Raw genomic sequence first — 23,483 nt, 5'->3', positions numbered from 1 at the left:
CTGGCTGCAATGGATGATTATTGTAACTAGAAAATGCATTTCCTGCTGAAAATGCGTTGGAATGCTGAAAGCTGAAATGAATCTCAAAAACATTGCTGAAAATAGATATCCAATTAAAAAAAAAAAAGAAATTGCAAAAAGCTGAATAATTCAAAAAGTTGAAAGATTACAAATATGAAGTTATATCACCCCTCTCCTGAAAGAGCTGAACATTTTGATATTCGAACAGTTTCTGTAGCTTAAAAGAATTCCAGCAGTAGTGATATTTGTTGTAGTAGTAGTAGAAGTATTATTTGCAGTATAAGTATGAGTAGCATTTGAATAAGTACTAGTTGTAGCAGTAGTGATATTTGTAGTAGCAGTAGTAGTAGAAGTTGTTGTCGAAGTATTTGTAATTAGAAGAAGTAGTAGAAGTCATAGTATCAGCAGTCGTACTAATAGCTGTAGTAGTATTAGTACTGGTTATTAGTACTGGTAGTAGCAGGAATAGCAGTATTAGCAGTTGTGGTATCAGTAATAATAGTAGTGGTAGTGGTAGTAATAGCAGTAGTGGTAGTAATAATATTTATGGTAGCAGTAATAGCAGTAGCAGTAGTAGTAATAGTAGCAACAGCAAAAGTTGTAGTGGTAATACTAGAAATATTAGCAGTAGTAGTAGTTGTCGCAGTATTAGTAAGAGCATTCATTATTTCAACAAAAAGCCAAATTTTGAGCTAAACGTTTAAATACAGTTAATCCATGGGGCTTTTATTTGGAAAGGGTGGGGCTGGGTGGGGGAGGGAGGGGGAGAGGAGACATAATCATCATGTTTGACACAAACAGAGGTTATTAAATGACAGGCTTCATCACAAGCAGTTCAGTTAGAATTCACTCTCTGGGGCTTTTATTTTGAAATGGGGTGTGGGGGGTGGGGGAGAAGGGGAGAGGAGACAGAATCATGATGTTCGATAAACACAAACCGGTTATTAAATGACAGGCTCATCACAAGCATTTCAGTTAGGATTCATTTTGTGGGGCTTTTATTTAAAAATGGTGTGTGTGGGGAGGGGGGGTGGAGGAGGGGGGAAAGATATAGAAATGGGGTACAGTGTTCTGTGAAAGATGTTTTTGAAAAAAAGTGAAGGTTGTGAAGGTTGTCTCGGGTAAGCAAAGATCTCCTTGGAGAAATGCTACGTTGGTCAAAATGGAGAAACGAGAGTGTCGGAAAGCTGAGCACAGGTGGCGAAAAACTAATCTCCAGGTTCACTGTGACATCTATAAAGAGACACTTCGCAATTATAATTTGGAACTTAGAAATACAAGGCAGTCATTCTTCTCTGACATCATAACCAAAAACAAGAACAATACACGCGCCTTATTTGCTACCGTCGACAGGCTAACAAACCCTCCAGTGTCGGTAGCTGCTGAGCTCCAATCCACCTGGGCATGCAATCAATTTGCCTCCTTTTTTACTGACAAAATTCAGAAAATTAGACAAGCAGTCAGTGCCTCCACACAAACCACAGGATATGTGTTGTCCCGATCTCTGAATAACATCCATTCAAATATCATGACACAATTTCATTCAATCGACCGTAGAAGTCTAGAAGACATTATACAACATCTGAAGTCATCCTCCTGCTGCTTGGATATTCTACCAACACACTTTTTCAAAAATATTTCAAACTGCATGAGCACTGATCTCTTACAAATTGTAAACACATCCCTTCTCTCAGGTGTCTTCCCACGAGCCCTAAAAACTGCAGTCATCAAACCACTCTTAAAGAAGGCTAGTTTAGACTCCGCAACGATGAAAAATTATAGGCCAATATCAAACCTCCCATTATTAAGTAAAATAATTGAGAAAGCGGTTTTCCAACAGCTGACCAACTTCTTGGCCGTAAATAACTGCTTTGATGTTTTCCAGTCAGGCTTTTGACAGCACCACAGTACTGAAACTGCTCTTGTTAAGGTTTTCAACGTGTTCACACCGGTCGCGTTGATTTTTTGACGCGCGTCGAGATTACATACAAAGTCTATGCACAGACGCGATGAGACTGGCGCGCCGCGATTTTGCGATGGCGCGTTGGACGCGTTATTGCAGTGCGGTGGACGCGTTGGACGCCGCAAAATCGCCAACGCGCGAGTTGAAATTTTTCAACTTCAGCGACATAATCGCGTGACGCTGTGGCGCGATAGCCTATCAGCGTTGAGTTGCTCCCCCTGTCATCACTGGCTTCCTGCCGTTGTTGAATCAGGAAATAAATCCTGTAGCCGTCTGTGTTCACCCAGAGCTCTACGATACCTCATATCAACAGAGACCGGACCAAACTATGTGTATGCATGTGTGTGTGTAAACCATACGGTACAAACAATGAATAGACGCTGCCGTATTTACGTCTACGTGACGTTATTGAGTGCTGGTGGAGCTGCTACGATGTTAGCATAGCCTAGCACCGATCCATCAGAGCTCCATTGAGAAGACAAGTAACCTACAAATCAGCGGCATCATTACGTAGTTATTTCGGAGTCCCTTTTTGTCGGAGAAGACAAGTACAAATCGGCATCATTACGTAGTTATTTCGGAGTCCCTTTTTGTTGGAGAAGACAAGTGCAAATCGGCATCATTATGTAGTTATTTCGGAGTCCCTTTTTGTCGGTTTATTGCCGTTGAATCACAGCCAAATCACTTTATGTTGTGTTCCTACAGCTGTAGTAAACAGCGACCGGTGGCTTGCTAGACAGTGAATACAGCTCGATACAATCCACGGAGCTCCTCTGAACAATATTATGAACCAGACATGACGGCGTTTGGCATTCCGATGTTTGAGGGACTTCCACAACACGTACGAAACACGTACAAACACGTCCTTATTCCTTTCACGGTTGACAGCGGAAATAAATGGCGGCCATGTGAACGGCTTCCAGGACGATAAACCACGCCCCCTCTCCGGCGCTACGAGATTTTGCGGCGTCTGGTGTGAACACGACCGGCGGCGCGTTGGACGCGATTGTGCAGTGCGTTGGACGCTTTTTTGCAGTGCGTCAAAAAATCAACGCGACCGGTGTGAACGCAGCATTAGTGTTACTGGATCTCAGTGCTGTATTCGACACGGTCAACCATGCCATACTCCTAGAAAGACTAAAAATCTGGGTGGGACTCCTAAAGAAGGCTAGTTTAGACTCCGCAACAATGAAAAATTATAGGCCAATATCAAACCTCCCATTTTTAAGTAAAATAATTGAAAAAGCGGTTTTCCAACAGCTGACCAACTTCTTGGCCATAAATAACTGCTTTGATGTTTTCCAGTCAGGCTTTCGACAGCACCACAGTACTGAAACTGCTCTTGTTAAGGTTTTCAACGACATCCACTGAAACATAGACAATGGCAGAAGTTCAGTCTTAGTGTTACTGGATCTCAGTGCTGCATTCGACACAGTCGACCATGCCATACTCCTAGAAAGGCTAGAAATCTGGGTGGGACTCTCTGGCACAACACTTAACTGGTTTGAATCCTACTTGAAGAGCCGAGAATACTTTGTGTCTGTAGCTGATTACACATCAGAGCTGACTAAAATGACATGTGGTGTTCCCCAAGGTTCAATACTGGGGCCTCTTCTGTTCAACATCTACATGCTTCCACGAGCTCAGATTATGGAAAGCAACAAAGTGTGTTATCATAATTATGCAGACGACACACAAATCTACATAACTATGTCACCAGGGGACTATAATCCCATACAAGGGCTGGGTAACTGCATTGAACAAATCAACAACTGGATGTGGCAGAATTTTCTTCAATTAAACAAAGATAAAACAGAAGTAATTGTTTTTAGCACCAAGGACGAACAATTGAAAATCACCGCTCAGCTTCAGTCACTGATGTTAAAACCCACAAACCAAGCCAGAAATCTAGGTGTAGTTATGGATTCAGACCTCAACCTGAACAGCCATATCAAGACAATTACAAAATCAGCCTACTATCACCTGAAGAATATATCAAGGATTAGAGGATTTATGTCTCAACAGGATTTGGAAAAACTTGTCCACGCTTTTATCTTCAGCAGACTGGACTACTGTAACGGTGTGTTTACAGGTCTCTGTAAAAAGTCTGTCAGAAAGCTGCAGCTGATTCAGAATGCTGCAGCTCGAGTCCTCACTAAGACCAGGAGGGTGGATCATATCACCCCAGTTCTGATGTCTTTGCACTGGCTTCCTGTCCAACAAAGAATTGACTTTAAAGTCCTACTGTTGGTTTACAAAGCACTGAATGGTTTAGGGCCAAAATACATCTCTGATCTGCTGCTACCTTATGAACCATCCCGACCCCTTAGGTCGTCTGGGACCGGTCTACTTTCTGTTCCCAGAGTCAGAACTAAACATGGAGAAGCAGCGTTCAGTTTTTCTGCTCCACATATCTGGAACAAAGTCCCAGAAAGCTGCAGGTCTGCTGAGACCCTCAGCTCATTTAAAGCAAGATTGAAGACTTTTCTGTTTGCTGCTGCCTTTAATTGAACCACATTCAATTAATATATTAATCAATTTCCTGCATTTCTGCATTTTACTACTGTATTTTATTTCTTACACTGTTCATAATTGCTGTTAAATCTCCTTTTCTTTTGCCTTATGTTTTGATGCTTTTAATGGTTTTAAAAGGACTGCACAATATATCGCCATTTCCTCCGGGACCGAGTTTGTGCAAGGCGTACACTATAAAACGCAGATCGGCAGAGATCTTTTCCAGACGTGGTTTGTGTGCGAGTAATTGCAGAATTGCGGCAGTGTATGGTTGATTGCGTGCAGCTAATGTCTCAGGGAGACATCAATTATTGTTTCAATGTATGTTTTAAATCTCCTTTACTTTTTACTACTGAATTTTATTTCTTACACTGTTTCTTTAATTGTTTTTAAATTTCTCTTTTCATTTGTCTTATGTTTTGATGCTATTAATGGTTTTATGTAAAGCACTTTAAATTACCTTGTTGTTGAAATGTGCTATACAAATAAACTTGCCTTGCCTTACTGATACTACTACTACTTCTTCTAATTACTAATAGTTCGACAACCACTTCTACTGCTACTACAAATATCACTACTGCTACAACTAGTACTTATTCAAATGCTACTAATACTTATACTGCTAATAATACTTCTACTACAACTTCTACTACTACTACAACAAATATCACTACCGCTGGAATTCTTTTAAGCGACAGAAACCGTTCGAATATCAAAATGTTCAGATCTTTCAGGAGAGGTGTGATATAACTTCATATTTGTAATCTTTCAACTTTTTGAATTATTAAGCTTTTTGCAATTTTTTAAAAATTGGATATCTATTTTCAGCAATGTTTTTGAGATTCATTTCAGCTTTCAGCATTCCAAAGCATTTTCAGCAGGAAATGCATTTTCTAGTTCTAAATAGTCTAGACCTTTTGGTTATTACATGATGTGTAAGCAGGTCAGAACAAAAGCGTTTGCTATTGATATCCAGTCTGACTCAATCCTCCGATAATCTTCAACCTGAAAACGAGATAATAAAGAACTTAAGAATACATTGTTAAGTATATCAACATATCAGCAGCATGTTTAATAAACAATATGGCACACCTCGATCCAAATACCAAAGGCTCTGATTGGAAACTCTCAAAACGATAATTTAAAGTTTAACCGGCCAAATGCTGCCACTCCCCAAAAGTTGACATGATGGGATCAGCTGATCGTCTTAAGAGAGAAGAGGTGTCACTCTGTTGGAGTTGTTGGAACAACAAAAACAGAAACTCAGTTCACTCGCGGTTGTACAGTAATGTTACACAGATCCTTTACTGCAGTAGAAGTAGAATTACACAGTCTAAAAATACACCATTACAAGTACACGTCATGAATACAAAATGTTACCTCAGTGGAAGTACAGAAGTATGATCAGCTACATATACTCAGAAGGGCTCCTTTCACAGTGTCATGTTAACAGTCTTTTGTTGTGTTTTTATCACCAAAGAGCATTTTGATGTTGTAGTTCATCAATGGGGAATTGTACGTACTTTGTATAGTATTGGGTAGATTAGTAGTATAGTGCTATTCTATCATGGTTCTTTATGGAAAGAATAACTAGTATGTATAAAAGTCAGATGAATGTATTGGAGTAAAAAGTACAGCGATCTGTGGATTATTTCCTTCATAAGTTGTCTAGTCTAAAAGAAATGTCAGAAAATTGTCAAATATCAGAAATGTCAATTATTGTTCCAAGCTGATCAAGTTTAAATTCCTTAAAGAATTGAATTAACTCAATTTACGATCATAGAGGAGTGGTCACAAAGAAAAGCTTCAAATCGTCCCATATGAGGATGCTGGAACCAAATCAAAACTGAATTTTTATTTTTGCTTTTCCAACATGATTCCAACAATTTATCCATTAGCGAAATATTTTTTCTGTCCTCCTGGTGAACAGGTGGCGTTAATCATTCTGAAACAAGCCTTTAACCGCGAGTTGAATCATCTGAGTTGAAGCATTCGTACGAGCAAACCTCACACTAAGAAGTAGATATGAAGGATACAAAAATGTTGCTGCAGTGTTTCCCTCTGAAATGTAGTGGAGAAGAGGTATAACGAAGCATGGAACAGTGCTGGAGTGAATGTAATTGTCGACTGCATGACTGCACGCTGCACATGAGGATATAAGTAGAGCCTTTTTTCCGCTTCTCTTTGAACTTCCAGGGTGACATCCTGCAGTTTACTGTAGCAGAAATATAAGCCGACTCCGTGTCCCCACTTCCACTCTGCTGCAGTCCGTTTGATCAGCGTCACTGAGATGAAGTCTGACGAGTGTCTGCTGTGTTCAGCTCACAGGAGTCGTGACCTCTCTGAGTCTGGTTTGTGTCAGTGGGTCATCTTCTCTCAGACGTTTGATTTACCGTCATGTCAAACAGAGAGAGGCTGAACATCCTCACCGTTTGATATTCTTCTCTTTGCAAGAGTGCTCGTGGTGGAGGAAGTGATCCAGGTCCTCAGTAAATGTACTAATACCATAACGATAACATTCTTAAAAAACACTGTTGTAAAAGGCCTGCATTGAAAATGTTACTGAAGTAAAAGTATGTGTAATGAGAACAGTATTAATGGTCTGACACTTGTACTATTATGTAACATTTATACTGCTCAAGCTTCAATATAAAAGACAGATTTTACAGTTATAGTTGGTTATGGTGGAGCAAATTTTTAAAACTATTTTATATAGAACTACAACTAATGATTATTATCTTCATGGATTAATCTGCTGATTATATTCTCGGTTAATCGATGGATTGAAAACAGAGAAGAAACCAGGAGCATAAATTCACACCGTCACAATGTTTGTTTTATCCAACCAACAACCAAACCTCCAAGTCAGACTATTAGAATATAAATTACATTGATTCAAATTAATAAAAACAAAAGCAGCAAATCTTCACATTTGAGAGGCTTGAACCATGAAATGTTCGGTGTTTTCGCTTGACGCGTGACTATAACAATAAATCAATCATAACAGTTGATTAGATGATTTTAGGTCAAAGGTCGTTGCGGTTAGAAAAAAGATCACGCTTTGTGTTACCACAACAACGTGACTGTGTAAAGTCACAGCTGTAACTACGTAACTAGTGTACATAAATAACAATCGCCTGCAGCGGGGTCTCTTATGTAACGTTACCATAAAGTCAACGAAATGTACAATGCCAAAAAAAAACATTCCCAGAGACGCAACAAATAAATCTGTAACTGTTTCAATAATTGATAGATTATAATTATAGGCAGTAATAGGTTTTTCAGCAAACATGACGGTTTCTAAATAGTGAGGATGAGCTGATTTTTCTGACGGACTAGCCCCAAAGCTGGCAATGGGCAGACCTTAAGGTGGAAAAAAGGGTTTTAACTGATCGCATCAATCTGTCTAAATTCTTGCTGTTGGTTAATGGTTAACATCCATAGTGATAGTAAATTAAATATACCAATCAAGCTAACCAACCTGAAGCTTTCTCCACTAAACCTGAATCCTTTACTAACCCTCAGAATCCAAACCAAACACAGCCGCTGTTCTCTTAGAGAAGGACACGACGGACCCTTGGTAGCCTCCTTAAGCCTCCAGGAGTGTTCCTGTGAAGACAGATGTGAGGGTGAAGGATGACTGCAGAGGCCTGAGAGGTGAGACAGAGGGTGAGACGGAGGGTCGTGAGGATGAGACAGAGGGTCGTGAGGATGAGACAGAGGGTCGTGAGGGTGAGACAGAGGGTGAGACGGAGGGTCGTGAGGGTGAGACGGGGGGTCGTGAGGGTGAGACGGAGGTTCGTGAGGGTGAGACAGAGGGTCGTGGTGGCTGCAGAGGACTCGCTCTCTGCACACTGTCCCTGTGTTTGTTGTTGTTTGTTTTCTGACATTCCAGTTTGTTTTGCATTTATGAGAGGAATCTAAAAATAGATAGATCCCTCCCATCCCTCTCCCTTTCTGTATCTCGGACAGGAAGTCGTTCTGTTAGTCACCCTAAACACTTGTTTCCTGTTTCACACGTTGTCTTTCAAAGTTGGCTGCATGTTCCTCTTTTTTCCCCCTCATCCTTCTACTCCAGTCAAATGGACACTCTGTGTTCTAGTCCTCTCAGCCTAATTATGTAATCTTGAGTTTTGTTTTTTAAATAATTAACTTTGTGACTGTATCCCCGTGTTGGCTATTATCAGCAACCACACAGCCAAAGTCCCTCTTATTACGTTTCTGTTTCATACTTCCTCAGTAGTAAGCTGTGGTCTGGTGGTTCCCGTTTGTATCAACGGTCGGCTGACACCTCTCACCTGTCAGACTGAGCTGAGGGAGTTGTTGCCAATAGATTTAAACAGCTGCTACTAACAGATTGGCTTTTGATTGATTTGATTATGTTTAAAGTTATGCAGCAGATTTTCATAAGCACCTCAACTAAAACAGCTCGTGCTGAAAGGTTTAAAAATGAAATTGTCAATTAGTAGAATATTAACAATCAGACATAGAACCAGACAACACATTTGAAAATGTCCCCTCGAAAGCTTAGAGCTTCTTTTTGGCATTCTCTGCTTTTTTATAGAATAAATTGTTAATACATTAATCTTAAAGCACTCTAGATAATGAAAATAATCATTATTTACAGGGCTAAAAATCATATTTTTTCTTCTTAGAGATAAATCCTGCTGCTTTAATGGAACGTGTATTTGTCAGGCACCCCGGGTTACTGCTGACTGTGGTCGTGTTTACATTGACCTCTGCTAAACCAACTTGCAGAGACTTGAAGCTTGTTTCAGACAGATGACGCATCAAAGTCAACATATACTCTCCTTTATTTTTTTGTCAAGTTATAGTTGTCATTGCGTGGTAACTGTTCGGAAAACTCCCTATTAGTGCGTTGATAGACACTTCGACAGCTGAACATGTGAGAGATGAGTAACTGAAAAAAACCTTTCACCACCTAAAAGAGTCCTCACTTTAGGAACCACAATGTACAAGATCTCTAAATGTTACTTACGTGTGAGGAACTTTTAACAGGTTATGAAACAGTTTAATACTGATGACTCTATATGACCTACATCAGTAAACAAGACCAAGATAAGCTACTTCTATGGAGTTATTCTTGATGCTTGTCATCGCCACCACCGGGTCAGATTCTGCCCGAAATCAGATAAAACCATGTAGGTTCACCAGAAACTCCTTCAGCTCAGACTGCAGCTGGACCTCCAGTCCCAAATACCATCCACAACTCTGACACATGTGCTTTGGCTAGGACCACAACATCTGTGTCCACAGTGCACAGGTTGATTTAAAGCCTTTTTGCAGCAGCATCAGCATCCAAATTATGGAGTTGTATCTTTGCATCTGCCTCTTCATGCACATAAGGGGCAATCTGATCTGTTTGTTGGGGGTGAGATGATAGAACAAGAACAAGAGTGGATTGAACAATGTGTCCTGAGAGTGGATGAAAACAAAAAAGGAGCTCTTTCCCTTTCTGGCCCGGAACCTTGTGTTAATGTCAACTACCGAACAAGTTGTTTCCACTGGCAGACCCAATGTTCTTTCAACAAACCTGTTTCTTTTCTTTCTTTGTTTGTTTGGGTTTAACACATTCTCAAAACAAGTGTTAATGCTTTTATGAAAAAGTGAACATATCACCAACAATTTGGCAAGTAGCTCTAAACTTAAGTAATTGCATCGCTTTCTACCAGTGATTGTCTTCTAGGTTTGATTCATCATTTTTTTCCCAAAGGGTTAGGATTATTTTTACGTGTGTGTGTGTGTGTGCGTGTGTGTGTGTGTGTGTAATCTCAGCTGTCATCATTAATATTATACTCGACTATTTATTTCAAGCTCATTTTAAGAAATTCATTAATCAGTGTTTAGCTTTGTCAGCTGATGTTTTATTGTGCCAGAGTGATTTATGTATTTGAGGTACTATATGTGTAGCTTTTAATGTCTCTGCATGTTGTAATTAGTACTTAATAATGCTGCACAATGTCCTATTTTTATGTTTCTATTAGTTGTAATATTGCCCATTTTATTGCTTGCATGCCATGTATTATGTGCTTCTGTGTTGTATATGCTCATTGGTATGTAGCAATGTAGTATAATTATGTGATTTCTTTTTAAATATATATTATAAACATCGAACAAAAAGTTCGGAAATTAGTGTTTGGTAGATTATTTCTCTGTTGTAACATAGGCTTCTTGGCAATGGATTTTATACCGTTGGAAAGCCTGTTTAGTTACCTTTTAAACGGTGCCCCATTTGTAAGGAACATGCATTTCTGGGATGAGCAGCACAGCTGAGTATGTGGGTTGTGCCCATGAAAAATTTGCCAAATCTTCTCTGCCAATGCTGTTGCTATTGACCGTCAGGCCCGTTTGCGCTGGTGTCGGCAACACCTGCACTGGAACCTGAACATGTGGAGGAACGTTATGTTCAGCAATGAGTCCAGATTCTGTCAAAGGAAGTTGGATCGTAGGGTTGTGGCTGTGTATGGTTCTTCCACACGCTACCGAGGCTCCTGTTTGTCAAATGAATAAATTGTAAAATTGCCAATATGTCTTGTTTCTTCCTTGTTACTGATATACTTCAATCATCCAATCCACCAAACAAGACCAAACAAGAGTCAATAGCAACAGCAGAATAAGCTGGTTGGCATTGGCAGAGAAGATTTGGCACATTTTTCATGGGCGCAACCCACATACTCTGCTGTGCTGCTCATCCTACAAATGCATGTTCCTTACAAATAGGGCACCGTTTGAAAGGTGACTAAACAGGCTTTCCAACGGTATAACGTTTATTGCCAAGAATCATTGTTAGAACAGAGAAATAATCTACCAAACACTAATTTCCGAACTTTTTGTTCGATGTTTATTTTTTTACGAAAATAAATATTTTCTCTTTTTATTATTGTTCGGCATTCTTATAAACTATTTCAGTAACTTAAATGTTATGATTTATAATTTTTTTGTGTGACTTTGTAACATCTGTCCAGGGTCTACAGACGGAAATAGCCTTTTGACTTACTCTGCCACATTTACAGCAATGTATATTTGTGTACTGTTTTTGTTAGATGAACTAATAAATTAGATGAATTCTCTCTCTGTATTTGTCTGTCTCTCTGTCTCTCTGCCTCTGTCTCTCTCTCTCCAGGTGTTTTACCTGCTGCTAATGTTGCTGTAGAGTCCTCAGTCTCCTCTGACTGACTGACCTCGACCAGGCACACACAGACACAGGTAGAGATGGAGAGTGGACCTCTGGGAATGGACACCAACATTGCTCCAGGTGAGTCATCTTACATCAAAGCAAACTTTGACGTTGTATCATTGCAGCGTGGGAAGCCGATGATTGTTTTTCGTGCTAGCTTAAAGTAACTGATAAACAGTGGGAATAAATAACGCTAGCGTAAGTAACGGATAAATAGTGGGAATAAATAATGCTTGCTTAAAGTAACTGATAAACAGTGGGAATAAATAACGCTAGCGTAAGTAACGGATAAACAGTGGGAATAAATAACGCTAGCGTAAGTAACGGATAAACAGTGGGAATAAATAGCTAAAAGTAACAGACAATTGAGGCTGTTTTTCACTGGATTTGATGGATGGGTATTGCTTGATGTGTCAAAGTTTATCAAAACTGAACCTCAGATGGCAGATTTACATTACCACAGTGAGTCTTTGAATATATTGGATTCAATGTAATATTACATTGTTATTTACATTTAAAATTATTAGCTGAAAAGAAAGTGATAAATGGTTAGAATGGTTAGCTAAAAGTAACGGATAAACAGGATAATAGCTCTCTCGGTGGCCTACTGTATATATGCAGGGCATGGTTGCATGTGATCGCTCCGCTTGACTCAGCTGCTGTGTTTGTATTGAATCAGTTGTTGTTTCTGTTTGTCAGGTTGAGTCTGCCAAACCTGATTGATGACTTAATAGTAGTTATGCTGACTGACAAATTGTGTGCTTGATTGCTCCTCAGATCCCAGAGTGCAGTCAAACTGCAGCTTAGCCTTTCTGCGGCGTCGGGCCTGGGCCCAGAGCAAAGACTCCACCTGGCAAGAATCAGGAGCTGGGAGCTGTGGCCCCCAGGAGCCCCAACAGAACCAGACGGACGGGGTAGAACAAAGACCCTCCGAAGAACCAGGTTGGACTGAGCTCAACTGTCACAATCTTGTTATTGGGGATATGTTAACTTAAATGTTAACTGTATTCTTATAAAGCAAAAGCTATATTTGCTGAGAAGATTTCATTTTTTGCAACCACCACGGCTGAGTGCTAAAGTCAGTGCTAAATAGAGCAAATTATCAAACAATTTGAAATCATCTAAGCTATGTCAGTATCGCCGTATATTTCATCTGATAAGCAACAAGAAATTACAGAACAGAAAGCCAGAATGCATTTAAGGTAAATTAAAGACAATATTCTTATTTCCATTCATGTGTGTAACGTTGTGGTACGACTCTTTACAACAATTTTAATAAAGTAGAAACCACACAAGATTTTCTACAGACTGAAAAGGCTGACGCTGTAGTTTATCATGCCTATCCTTTTTGCAATAAACGACCGACGTGAATCATGCTCACTATATTCAGTTCCTCATTCCAACTTTTCCATAAATTCATCCCTTGAACTGAAATACATGAATTCTCACCCTTTGCTTTTAGCCATGCTAGAGTTTGGTTGATTGGTCCAGACTAAGATATCTCAAAAACTATTGGATGGAGCGTCGTGAATTTTCGTACAGGTTTGAAGATTTTGTCGCCACAAATATTCGATGGATGAAATTTGTAAGAGCTTCTTGCCCCCTCAAGTAAAATGACTTCCACAACTTTCCATTTAACGATACTTTGTACCTGTAAACCTAATGAGCTTTTTCAACAGCCTCAGCTGTACTTTGTGTCCTGTGCTAATTATGTGATCACGGTAACACGGTAAACGGTACACCTGCTAACATCAGCATGTGTGCATTGTCATTGTGAGCATGTTGACGTTAGCATTTAACTCAAAGTACAGCGAAGGACATCCTCACAGAACTACTGGCCTAAGATGATTTATTTCTTTAATTATGAAATACTTTTGGATACTTGGACTTTGACAATCAATTGTTTGTCAGTCACCGTGCAAAAATGCCAAACATTCACTTGTTCCAGCTTTACAAAAACAAGCGCGGTGTCCGTTCAAAATGGGCCTGTTCAGAACGGGCCGAATTCTTGGCCTGTGGTGAATGCAGCTTTCTCATGAGCCACTCATACAAACACCTTCACACTCGACACTGCGCTTTCTTCTCAGCAATACGCCTGCCATGACATACAGTAGTTGCATTACACACCCAAGAAGCAGCTACTCACGGTCTGAAACACCGGCAAAATGCACTCCGGTTCAGGAAAAACCACCAGGGCTAGACTTAACCGTTAGGTAAGGTAGGTACCCTGGGTCTGGGGCCCTCAACCAAACAGTTATAGATGTAATAGGATGTTTACATAATAAGATATTGGTTGATTGGTGATAGATTGAATGATAATGAATAGCTGCAGCCACACAGATAATATTCAGCTGAGATGTTGAGTTATATCCCAAAGTCTGGCACCGCTTTAATGCTTTTATAGCATGTTGTAATCACTGTGTCACACAGCATCTGCTACCTTTAACATGCTCTTCTGTCTCTATGGCAGGGCGAGTTCCCAACAACATCACCAGCTGGCTGATTGAATGCAGGTATAGTATCCATTCACCGCCTGATTAAAGGACCATACCAAAGTTGTTTATGTCCTGTTTGCCACATGTCATGTGTGACTTGTCAGATCAATCTGCACTTGATAACTTAAATAAAGCTGAGAAATGTTGAATGCCGTCAGTTACTGCCAGTTGATTTTCTTAGAAATGAACTGAAACCAGTGACTGATTGGGAAGATCAATCACAAAAGCGATGGATGATTTGAAAATGATCAGTAGGAATGTGCAGTAAACAGACTTAGTATTTAATTTACTAAACTATGAAACATATGGTATATGGCTGACTGGTTGAGTGGCAAACTGGTTTTCTTGCTGAAATAGATATGACATAGATATGTTTTCCTGGTGTGTGTGTTTAGTAGCAGTCTTATCTATCGGCTGCTGACGTCAAACCACACTGCCAACAACTTAGTCATACAGCACACACACGCACACACACATACACACACAAAGGGAGCAGACCAACGCCCAGAGATAGGGCACATAGAGCGGTTCAGGCGAAGAAAGAGGGCCAGAAGCAGGAAGAAGCTGACAGAGGATAGAAAGAGGCAGAAAAAAGACAGCAGAGTAAACAGAGGAGGGTTTCTCCTGCTGTGTCAATACTGTTATCACAAACACACACTGTGCTCGCTGCTGTCACTCACGACCCTGTGACTCTACAGCGCTCTGACGTGTCCTCTGTAACGTCACCGTGGTAACATGAACAGCAGAAGCAAAATCACAGGTTACTATAGCAACAGCTGCAGGGCAGGGGCTTGATGCCAACATGGCTGCCGGAGGAAAGTAGGCGGAGTAACAAACACTGCGGCTGCGCACTGTTGCACAACCGTGTGTGTGTGTTTGTGTGCGTTAAATGGTGGCAGTTTTGTCCCATTGATAAGAGTGGCAGGTTGTGTAACCGCTCAGTGTTCCCAGCGCTCGGCTGCAGACAGAAGCTCAGACCTGACAGCTTACTGCCACTGTCAACTCGCCTGAGCTGTCAGCTAGTTAACCTGGGACAACTAGTCTGGTCAGTAGGATACCTGGAATGGGTACCAAAAAACAGCCTGGGATAATTAGTCTTGCCTGGTCAATAGTGGACTACAATAGGTAGCCTGGTCTGACCAGGAGTTAGCCTGGGATAGTGAGCCTTAGCCCGAAAGGCAGCAAGCCTGTGTTCCTTAGCCTTGACTGGACAGGTAGATAGCCGGTGTTACTTAGACTTAGCCTGACATGCAGTTGTGTTCAATTTCACCTGACAGGCAGCTAATGTTGGGATGGTTTACCTTTGCCTGACAGGCGGTCAGCTTGGGGGTCCCTTTTCCTTCGCCTGACCTGCAGTTAGGGCTGGGATACTTGGCCGTCACCTGACTGGGAGATAGTTTTCGTATTGGCAAAGTTCATCTTAGTCTGACTGGTAGTGTGGGGCCGTTATCCCTCAGCACACTTAACATTGTGATAGTTAGCATAGGTCAGTACTTCACGTGGACTCACAGGTTTTGATTTGTTGTTCGCGGGTCTAGCCTGTTTGGACTGCGCCTACAGGTATTTTAAAGTAGCCAAATGTATCAGTAAAATAGTGAGCATTGAAACACACCGGCATCAAATATTTTCTATATAAGCATAACACTCACAGTCTGTTCATGCTTTTCATGGTCAATTTATGTTTTGGGTTGATATATAACTCTCTGTGTCTTTGTGTCTTGTCCAGGACTCCCCTAGCAGCCTCTCTAGATGATCAGAGTGCTTCTCCCAGCAGAGGTAATCCACATTTTATGTGTGTTGTTTATATATTATGTTGTGAGGACCCAAACCTGTTAGGACACTTAAGGGGAACTAAATACTTGAAACCAGCCATCACTTAGCTGGAATTTGGTTTTGGTTCATGTTTCATGTCAGAATTGATAATGAAATGTCTCTCACCCTATGTTACTATGTAGGTGTTACTTAAGGTATTTCACAACTTTACGACTTTGTGTGTACATTGTGTGTGTGTGTGTGTGTGTGTGTGAGAGTAGGAGCGCTGAAGAACGGCTGCAGCTTTGAAGATGACCTTTCACTCGGAGCTGAAGGTCAGTACAGAGAAAAACTCACAATACAACCAAGATTACAGATTAGTGCTCATTGTTCACAGTTTCCCCCCATGTTCTAATTCTGTATTTGAACTAACACCACCAACTTAAGAAAGGCTTTGACATTTTGAAAAATGTCAATTATTGGAGTCCTTAAATGAGAAAGCCCTGATTCGATCATTAACTGCATAAACTAACCAAAACTGTAATGAAAATACAAAAGTGTGACTGAAACAGAGGGCAACAGATTTGATCATTTATTACTACCCCAACAACCCCTTTATCTCCATAGATAAATAATAAAACACTACATGGTGTTAAGATACATTGACGGTGGATTTTATCCGACAGGAAGAGTGAGTTCACATGTTGAGTGTGATTCAGGACAAGTTGGTTGTCACTATCCGTTGTTAATGCGGTCCAACCATGGCCTCAACAGAGTCCAGTTTCAAAAAGATAGACTTAGATGTTACAAAACATCAACAATTCACCTGTTTAGTTGTTGATTTTCTTAAGTAGGGCTAATGTGCTATGGTACAATGAAATTTTAATGTGAAAAGTGAGTAAGGTTCCGTTTTATTGTCATTATACAATACAGGATATGCAAGTTAAAGTAAAAAAAAAAACTTACGCTAATAGTGGAAATGAGTGTAGTGCAAAGATAATGGTATTGTTTTATGCAAAAGAAGATATCAATGGTTCCGTGAAACATTCACAGATTCAGTGCAGTGTATAGAAAAGTGTGCAATATACAAAAGAATAGCAATAGCGTATGGCTTCTCAACGTGGCTCAGTACGTCTGCTAACTCATGAGTTAGGGCAGGATAGCTTCCTCAGTGATGGAGTTGCACCACTGGTCGGAGTGAGTGATGAAGTAACAACATTGAAGAAGTAGCAGAGTATTTGGAGAGTGTAGACACTTTGCATATGTTATAAAAGTAGAATGGTGTGGGTTGATCAAGTGTGTGGTTAGTCGTCGGTTGAACATGGAAGAAATTAACAGTAAAGTTGCTTCGCTTATAGATGTACAGTGTAGGCTTCAATGTGACCATGAATAAATGCTGTAGGTCTCCAAAGTGAGGATCATCTTCGGCCCTGGAGGCAAAACAAAGTCCCCCTGTGCTTCCCCACCACTTTTGTCTTGTTAGTAGGGGTGTAACGGTACGCGTATTCATATTGAACCGTTTGGTACGAGGCTCACGGTTCGGTATGCATGACGACCCGAATACGTTTGAAAAAAAAAATAAAAAAATCTCTTTTGCAAGATGTAAGTAACAATACAAGATGTAAGCAAGATGTAAGTAACAATACTACATAACATTAAGGAGCAGTTTTTGTTTTTGATGCTTATGTGTTGCTAAGAAGACACCCCAGAAGATGGGTCACTCAGGTATAGTTCCATCATTGTTCAAAGTCAAAGAATAACTTTATGATGTCAGTTGTAATGAATAAATATATTTTAAAATCAAGTACATTTCTCTGGCATTTATAGTTTTCTACTGTACCGAAACGTACCGAACCGTGGCTCCACTGTATCGTACCGAACCCAACCGTGAATTTTGTGAACCATTACACCCCTACTTGTTAGGCTTAAAATCAAATCTGCATTATAATTATGAGTTGTCTGAGCTAACAATTAACTAATTATAGGCTTTGTTAGTATTATGACCATTTGTGTGTTGTGCAAAAATCCTGTGTATAATGATAATGCTGCTTGATCACATGTGTATAAATGAAGATGTCTGACAAACATAGTAGTGTCAACAGAACACAGTGTGAGACCTGTTTTTTTACGAAAGGAAAACTTAACAATCACAAAGGTGTGGAAGTGCTGCATGCATGATTGCCTGTCTTCTCAGTGTGTGTGTGTCATAATTTCTCTGAACTGCTGTGAATACATCAGTAATGGTTCTGACAGCGAGACAGTGTTTGTGTTATTGAGTTTGTGAATTGAATAGACTTTAATGACTTTGTGTTGAACCACCCAGCACTGGCGTGTGTGTGTGTGTGTGTGTGTGTGTGTGTGTGTGTGTGTGTGTGTGTGTGTGTGTGTGTGTGTGTGTGTGTGTGTGTGTGTGTGTGTGTGTGTGTGTGTGTGTGTGTGTGTGTGTGTGTGTGTGTGTGAGAGAGAGTGAAGGGACAGCTGGTGGAATCTGGGGCTGAATAGGTGCTAATGAGTTGATGCTGAGAGGCCAGTTTGTATAGACTTGATCGGAGACACCTTGTTCAGCCTCTGGGTTTCCCAAACCTGGCTGAGTTTTTTGCGAGTTCATTTCCTGCTAGCATTAGAACACCCCTCCCAAGTTCTTCTCATGAAAGGTTTGTTTGGTATTGCACAACATTTTTTCTATCGTGTAGGCAAAGTGCAATCACTGTTAGAAAGCTTTGTCTTCTGCATTTGGTTGACTTTTCGTCACGTTTATTGAATTGGTTTACTCTTCAATTTAGTGAGTAGCTGGAGACTAAAATAACTACAGTACAATTGTTCAATCACCCATTGTTGGCTCAATTAACAGCTGTGGCCTACTGTAATCCACTCTACTTACATGTACTGAAGATCCTGATTTTCAACTCTGAAGTTGATCAGATAAAATGTTATATGAATCAAAGTTTAACCGGGAGATTCTTGAATTGACATAAGGTGATCAGTTGACTGTAACACCACTGTAACCAACAGACGAGTGACTGTTGACTAAGTGTCTTTGCACTCAGATCTGGGAGCTCATTAGCCAGAGAACTGACAAACTTTTAATTTTCAATCACTTTTATGGTTTCTACAAACTCCTGCAGGAAATATCTCTCTAAAGCTGCTAAATGCTCCAGTGCAGGGGTCTCAAACTCATTTTCACTCCGGGCCAGATCAGCATCATGGTCGCCCACAAAGGGCCGGTTGTAAATGTAAAACTGTGTAAATGTAACTACTCCTAACATATTGATAAATAACTGTCTTTGCATTTGATTGTTTATTCAAGTGTAAAAATATTGTACATGCAGTTATATAAATGTAAACATATATTTAAGCACATTTCTGTTATTATAACTTAAATCCTTTTAATTTAGGGTTAAGAAACCCACATTACTCTATCAAAGATCAAACTATTAATGAAAATATCAAAGACAAATATCAAACAAGTTATTACAATAACTTTGTTCAATGCTTAAAATCCTTTCAAGGGTGCGTTTGCACAATCCCACATGAAGTATTTCATGTGTTTTAAAGCCACGTTTAAAGTAGTCTTCAATGTACTCACAATATATTTCCACGTCAAATGTACAGTAACCAGCCAAAGAGCTGCTTCTATGTTTAAGTATCTCATCATTATGACTTTCTATCTCATAACTTCGACTTTCTATCTCATAATTTCGACTATGGGGATATTTTTATTATCAAGTCTAACTTTAAAAACTAATTTTTCTTCTTTCTTTTTAAACTTTTTTTTTTTTGTTGTTGTTGTTGGATTCGCGGGCCACATAAAATGACGTGGCGGGCCGGATTCGGCCCGCGGGCCGGGAGTTTGAGACCCCTGCTCCAGTGTATTTAACAGCTACTTGCTAACTTTGTTTGTCTGCAGTTTGTACAATGTAGTAGTGTACAGTTGGTTTCTACAGTTTCACGAGAGAGGTGAGAGGGATCCAAAGTAGTTAAGTTTCGGGCCGTGAAACCAAAGCAATGAGCTGACATGCTATGAAGTGTTCTTGAGCTGTGGGGAAGTGAAGAGTTGGTGTAAATGTTCTGCGGGTTCAGCTCTACCCATAGACTGTCTAAGAAGTGGACGTAGTCGTCATCCATTGGTTTGTGGACTGCAGTTTTGAAGCCTCAAGTTCTGCATTTTGTCCGTCGCCATTGCAACCACTGAACGGAAGTGTCCATATTTGGACTGCTGAGGAGTGAATGCCGTCATAGAGACGCCGTATTTGGCTCAGATAGCGATCTGTCAATCACAAGGTAGCCATGCGCTAAAGCATACTCTGCTGTATGGTGTATTTGACTCTAAATAGACCATAATTTACTAAATGAACATCATGATGTATTGAAGAAGGCTTGAAACTAGAGATTGAGAACATTAACTCATGTTTACAATGTTTACTGAGGTAATAAATCAAGTGAGAAGTCGTCATTTTCTCATAGACTTCTATATAATCAGAGTTATTTTTGCAACTAGAGGAGTCGACCCCTGATGGTCAGTAGAGAGAATGCAAGTTTAAGGCACTTCTGCGTTGGTGTGGAGGTTGTCGCCTGGCTCTACCTTATCATACAAGTAGTCATGTGATCCATCGATATAATAAAAACATGAATTATCCCCCTTTTTGTACATTTTTACACATCAATGTAGAATGTTGTGTGTCATATAGCAACATTTACCAAATAGAAAAACGTTTTATTGCGTAAAATATATTCAAACAGACAAAAAGGTACAATAACTAATATTAATTCATCAAATCTATTATTTCATATCATACTAATGTTGAGGCATTTGGAGTAGGGTGTGACTTAAAATGTCTCCTTGGTTAATGCCACCAAGACAGAGTTTGAGTTTCTCTCCATTCCTGCGGCCTCTAAATTTTGCATCATGTCTTATCTTCACACACCACAACCTTCCTCCATTTGAGCTTTGTGTTTATGTGGATGTTACATTAGGATGAAAAGGTAATGGTACCATTTTTCGATGATGGTTTAGTATTTGTTGAAAACCTATTTAGTTGAGTGGGTCCGGCTACTTCTTGTCATCAGCCTAAATCTCAGCTCATGTTGTCATTAAGTACCCTAATCATGTTGAGAATGACATACATCAGAAGTAGCTTTAGTGGTGCAGAATACTTTGGATTGTCATGTATGAACCCATCCTAATGGGCTCTAATGATGTCAAACATTATCGTGACAGGCTGGGAGAAGATTAAAGGGTTACCGTGTGAATAGCATGGAAGTGAATTAGTTCATTAAAGGATTCCGGGTGGATTGGATGGAAGTGAGTCGGTGAATTACACTAGGAAGGCTAGTTTTTGTTGCGTTGTGCTCCTTTAAACCAGAGGAAAATACTGTGGATTCAAAGGAAGAAGAGGAAATTCAGCTGAAACTAAGTGGAAAGAAAAAGAGGGAGCCATTCAGATAAAGACATTGACAGGACGACATGTCCCAACATGTTCTTTTGAAATGAAAGAGAAAGCAGTCACACCTGCAGTTGGTGATGACATTCACTGACAGTATGAAAGGGAATCTGCTTCAACATTATTTCGTCAGAACTGAAGCAGATTTAACATTTTTTAAAACAATGGGTCCTTGATTTCAGACCGACGTGGACCAACACAGCTTGTCACAACACAACTGTTGATTATGCTCACTGAAATGAGAACTGTCGCTGGCAAGTTTTTACATGTTAAAGTGAGCTAGCTAATGAAGCTAACTTTCGCTCCCTGAGTGAGTTGAAAACGCAGTCTCTGCATTTTTTATTGTTATTTCAGCAGACAAAAGTGTCTTAAATGTGCACTTGCATACATGATATGCTAAAAGACTGAAGCTACAGTGGCATGTCCCAGGCAAAAAGTCAGCATACTCAATGTATAACCAATGTAATGCTATTTCTGGTCACGGTTGCTTGGCTAGCTGGAGTGTAAACTTTCAAAAATCTGTGCTACAGAGCTGCTCTGCCACATATGCCAAGAAATGTTTCGCTACACAGTAAATTAGTCCTTAAGCTAATCAAAAACTACACAGGTGAATTTATCTAAGTCCTAGAAACAGCTAAGTCTATCTTTGTGGGACTGGACCATGCTCTTGAAAACGCGTAACCCATTGTTGGACCGCATTAATAACTGATGCTGACAACAAACTTGTCCTGTATCAGGTTTGCTTCCGAGGCTATGCGGCCCACTGAATTTGTGTTTGTCCCATCATGCCTCTGTCCCATTTGGGCCAATGAACCAATGAAAACATGGGAACTGTTCAGCAGTGAAGTAATTCAGAAAATTAAAAGACTTTTCTGGGCTTTGGTCAAATTTGACAAAGATTAAACCCCCATGGCTTGAAAATATATAACACCAAGAGTAATAATTGGCCATTTTTACAGCTAGAGATCCTGTCAACTGTTTTCCAGACGTCTCTTTTACAATGGTGGGAATCAGTCGTCGCAGACTGATATATGGTATGTTGTTTTTGTTGATATATGAGTAATCTTCTCTGCAGCCAACCATCTTCAGTCCAGGAACAGTAAAACCGAATCCTGGTGAGTTCACTTTATTTTTATTCTTAACATTCAGTAAATGAAGTAGATAACTCAGTGTATGTGTGCTAATGCTCCTGTGTGTATGTTGATGTGTAGTTTTGGTCTTGCGGCGGATCAGAAGAGGAGTCAGTATAAAGAGAGGGCACGAAGTATGAACTCCACAGGATCAGGGAAGAGCAGCACTGTGTCCAGGTCAGTTCACCGTCCTCAGTCTTCAGTCAGACTCACGGAGGTTTCTGCGGGAAGTTATGCAAGTAGAGAGGGGTCGAGACACAGAGGGCTGTTGTTAGACTTTGAGCCAAATAAATGGTACTACAGAGAACTCAACCAAAAGAGGCACAGGCATGTAGACCCAGGATGAAACCTAATAGGACACAACGTGATTAAAGACAGTAAAAATAATGACGATGATTTTTTTAAATTATATTATTTTGTTCAGCTTCTTTTTTTTTCAGTAGTATCCACGAAGTGTATTTACAACCCAACTACAATCCTACTGTTCGTTCACATTAAAAGCATTCAACTGGCAAAACATGCAGTGGCTTTTATTGTGAAGGAGTCACGGGAAACACCTTGTATTTGAAGTTGAAAAATATTTATTTGTGTTATGCGTCCTTGAAAAAATCTCTCGATGTGTCATTGGATTTTTTTGAACTCTCAAATATTGGTATGGGCAGGACGGCTACATTGGAATTGGATTCCCGCGGGTACACAACTCTCCAGGAAGCGGGAGGTTAAAAAAATAAACCACGGGATCCGGGATTTAGCACTAACCAGAAGGCTGTATCTGCAGAATTCCATAAAAATAAAAAAAGGAAAATAACAATGTGGCTCTAATTACTGACCAAATGTACCAATAAAGTTATTTTCTGAATCTGTCAAATCATCTCTTATGATTCGGCAAACGCATAATCCACCAAAGAGCACGTGTTTAAGTATTATTCTAATTCTATCCGGATATTCACCCCTGGTGTCACCAGACAC

The 23,483-nt window shown here is 40.1% G+C and overlaps 1 protein-coding gene across 1 annotated transcript in view; it reads left to right on the top strand.

Moving 5' to 3' along the window:
- The window catches only part of itprid2 (ITPR interacting domain containing 2), a 52,482-nt gene that overhangs the window by 2,115 nt on the left and 26,884 nt on the right, over positions 1–23,483 (top strand). The window contains exons 2-8 of the mRNA XM_079277037.1: positions 11,643–11,774; positions 12,474–12,638; positions 14,167–14,209; positions 15,918–15,967; positions 16,225–16,278; positions 22,460–22,499; positions 22,596–22,691. Of these exons, the coding sequence (XP_079133163.1) occupies positions 11,732–11,774; positions 12,474–12,638; positions 14,167–14,209; positions 15,918–15,967; positions 16,225–16,278; positions 22,460–22,499; positions 22,596–22,691 (491 nt within the window). The 5' untranslated portion in view covers positions 11,643–11,731. The remainder of the gene's footprint in view (positions 1–11,642; positions 11,775–12,473; positions 12,639–14,166; positions 14,210–15,917; positions 15,968–16,224; positions 16,279–22,459; positions 22,500–22,595; positions 22,692–23,483) is intronic.

The sequence above is a fragment of the Melanostigma gelatinosum genome, assembly GCF_949748355.1.
Source record: "Melanostigma gelatinosum genome assembly, chromosome: 10".
NCBI classification, from domain to species: Eukaryota; Metazoa; Chordata; class Actinopteri; order Perciformes; family Zoarcidae; genus Melanostigma; species Melanostigma gelatinosum.
This window is presented reverse-complemented; position numbering and strand designations above follow the sequence as displayed.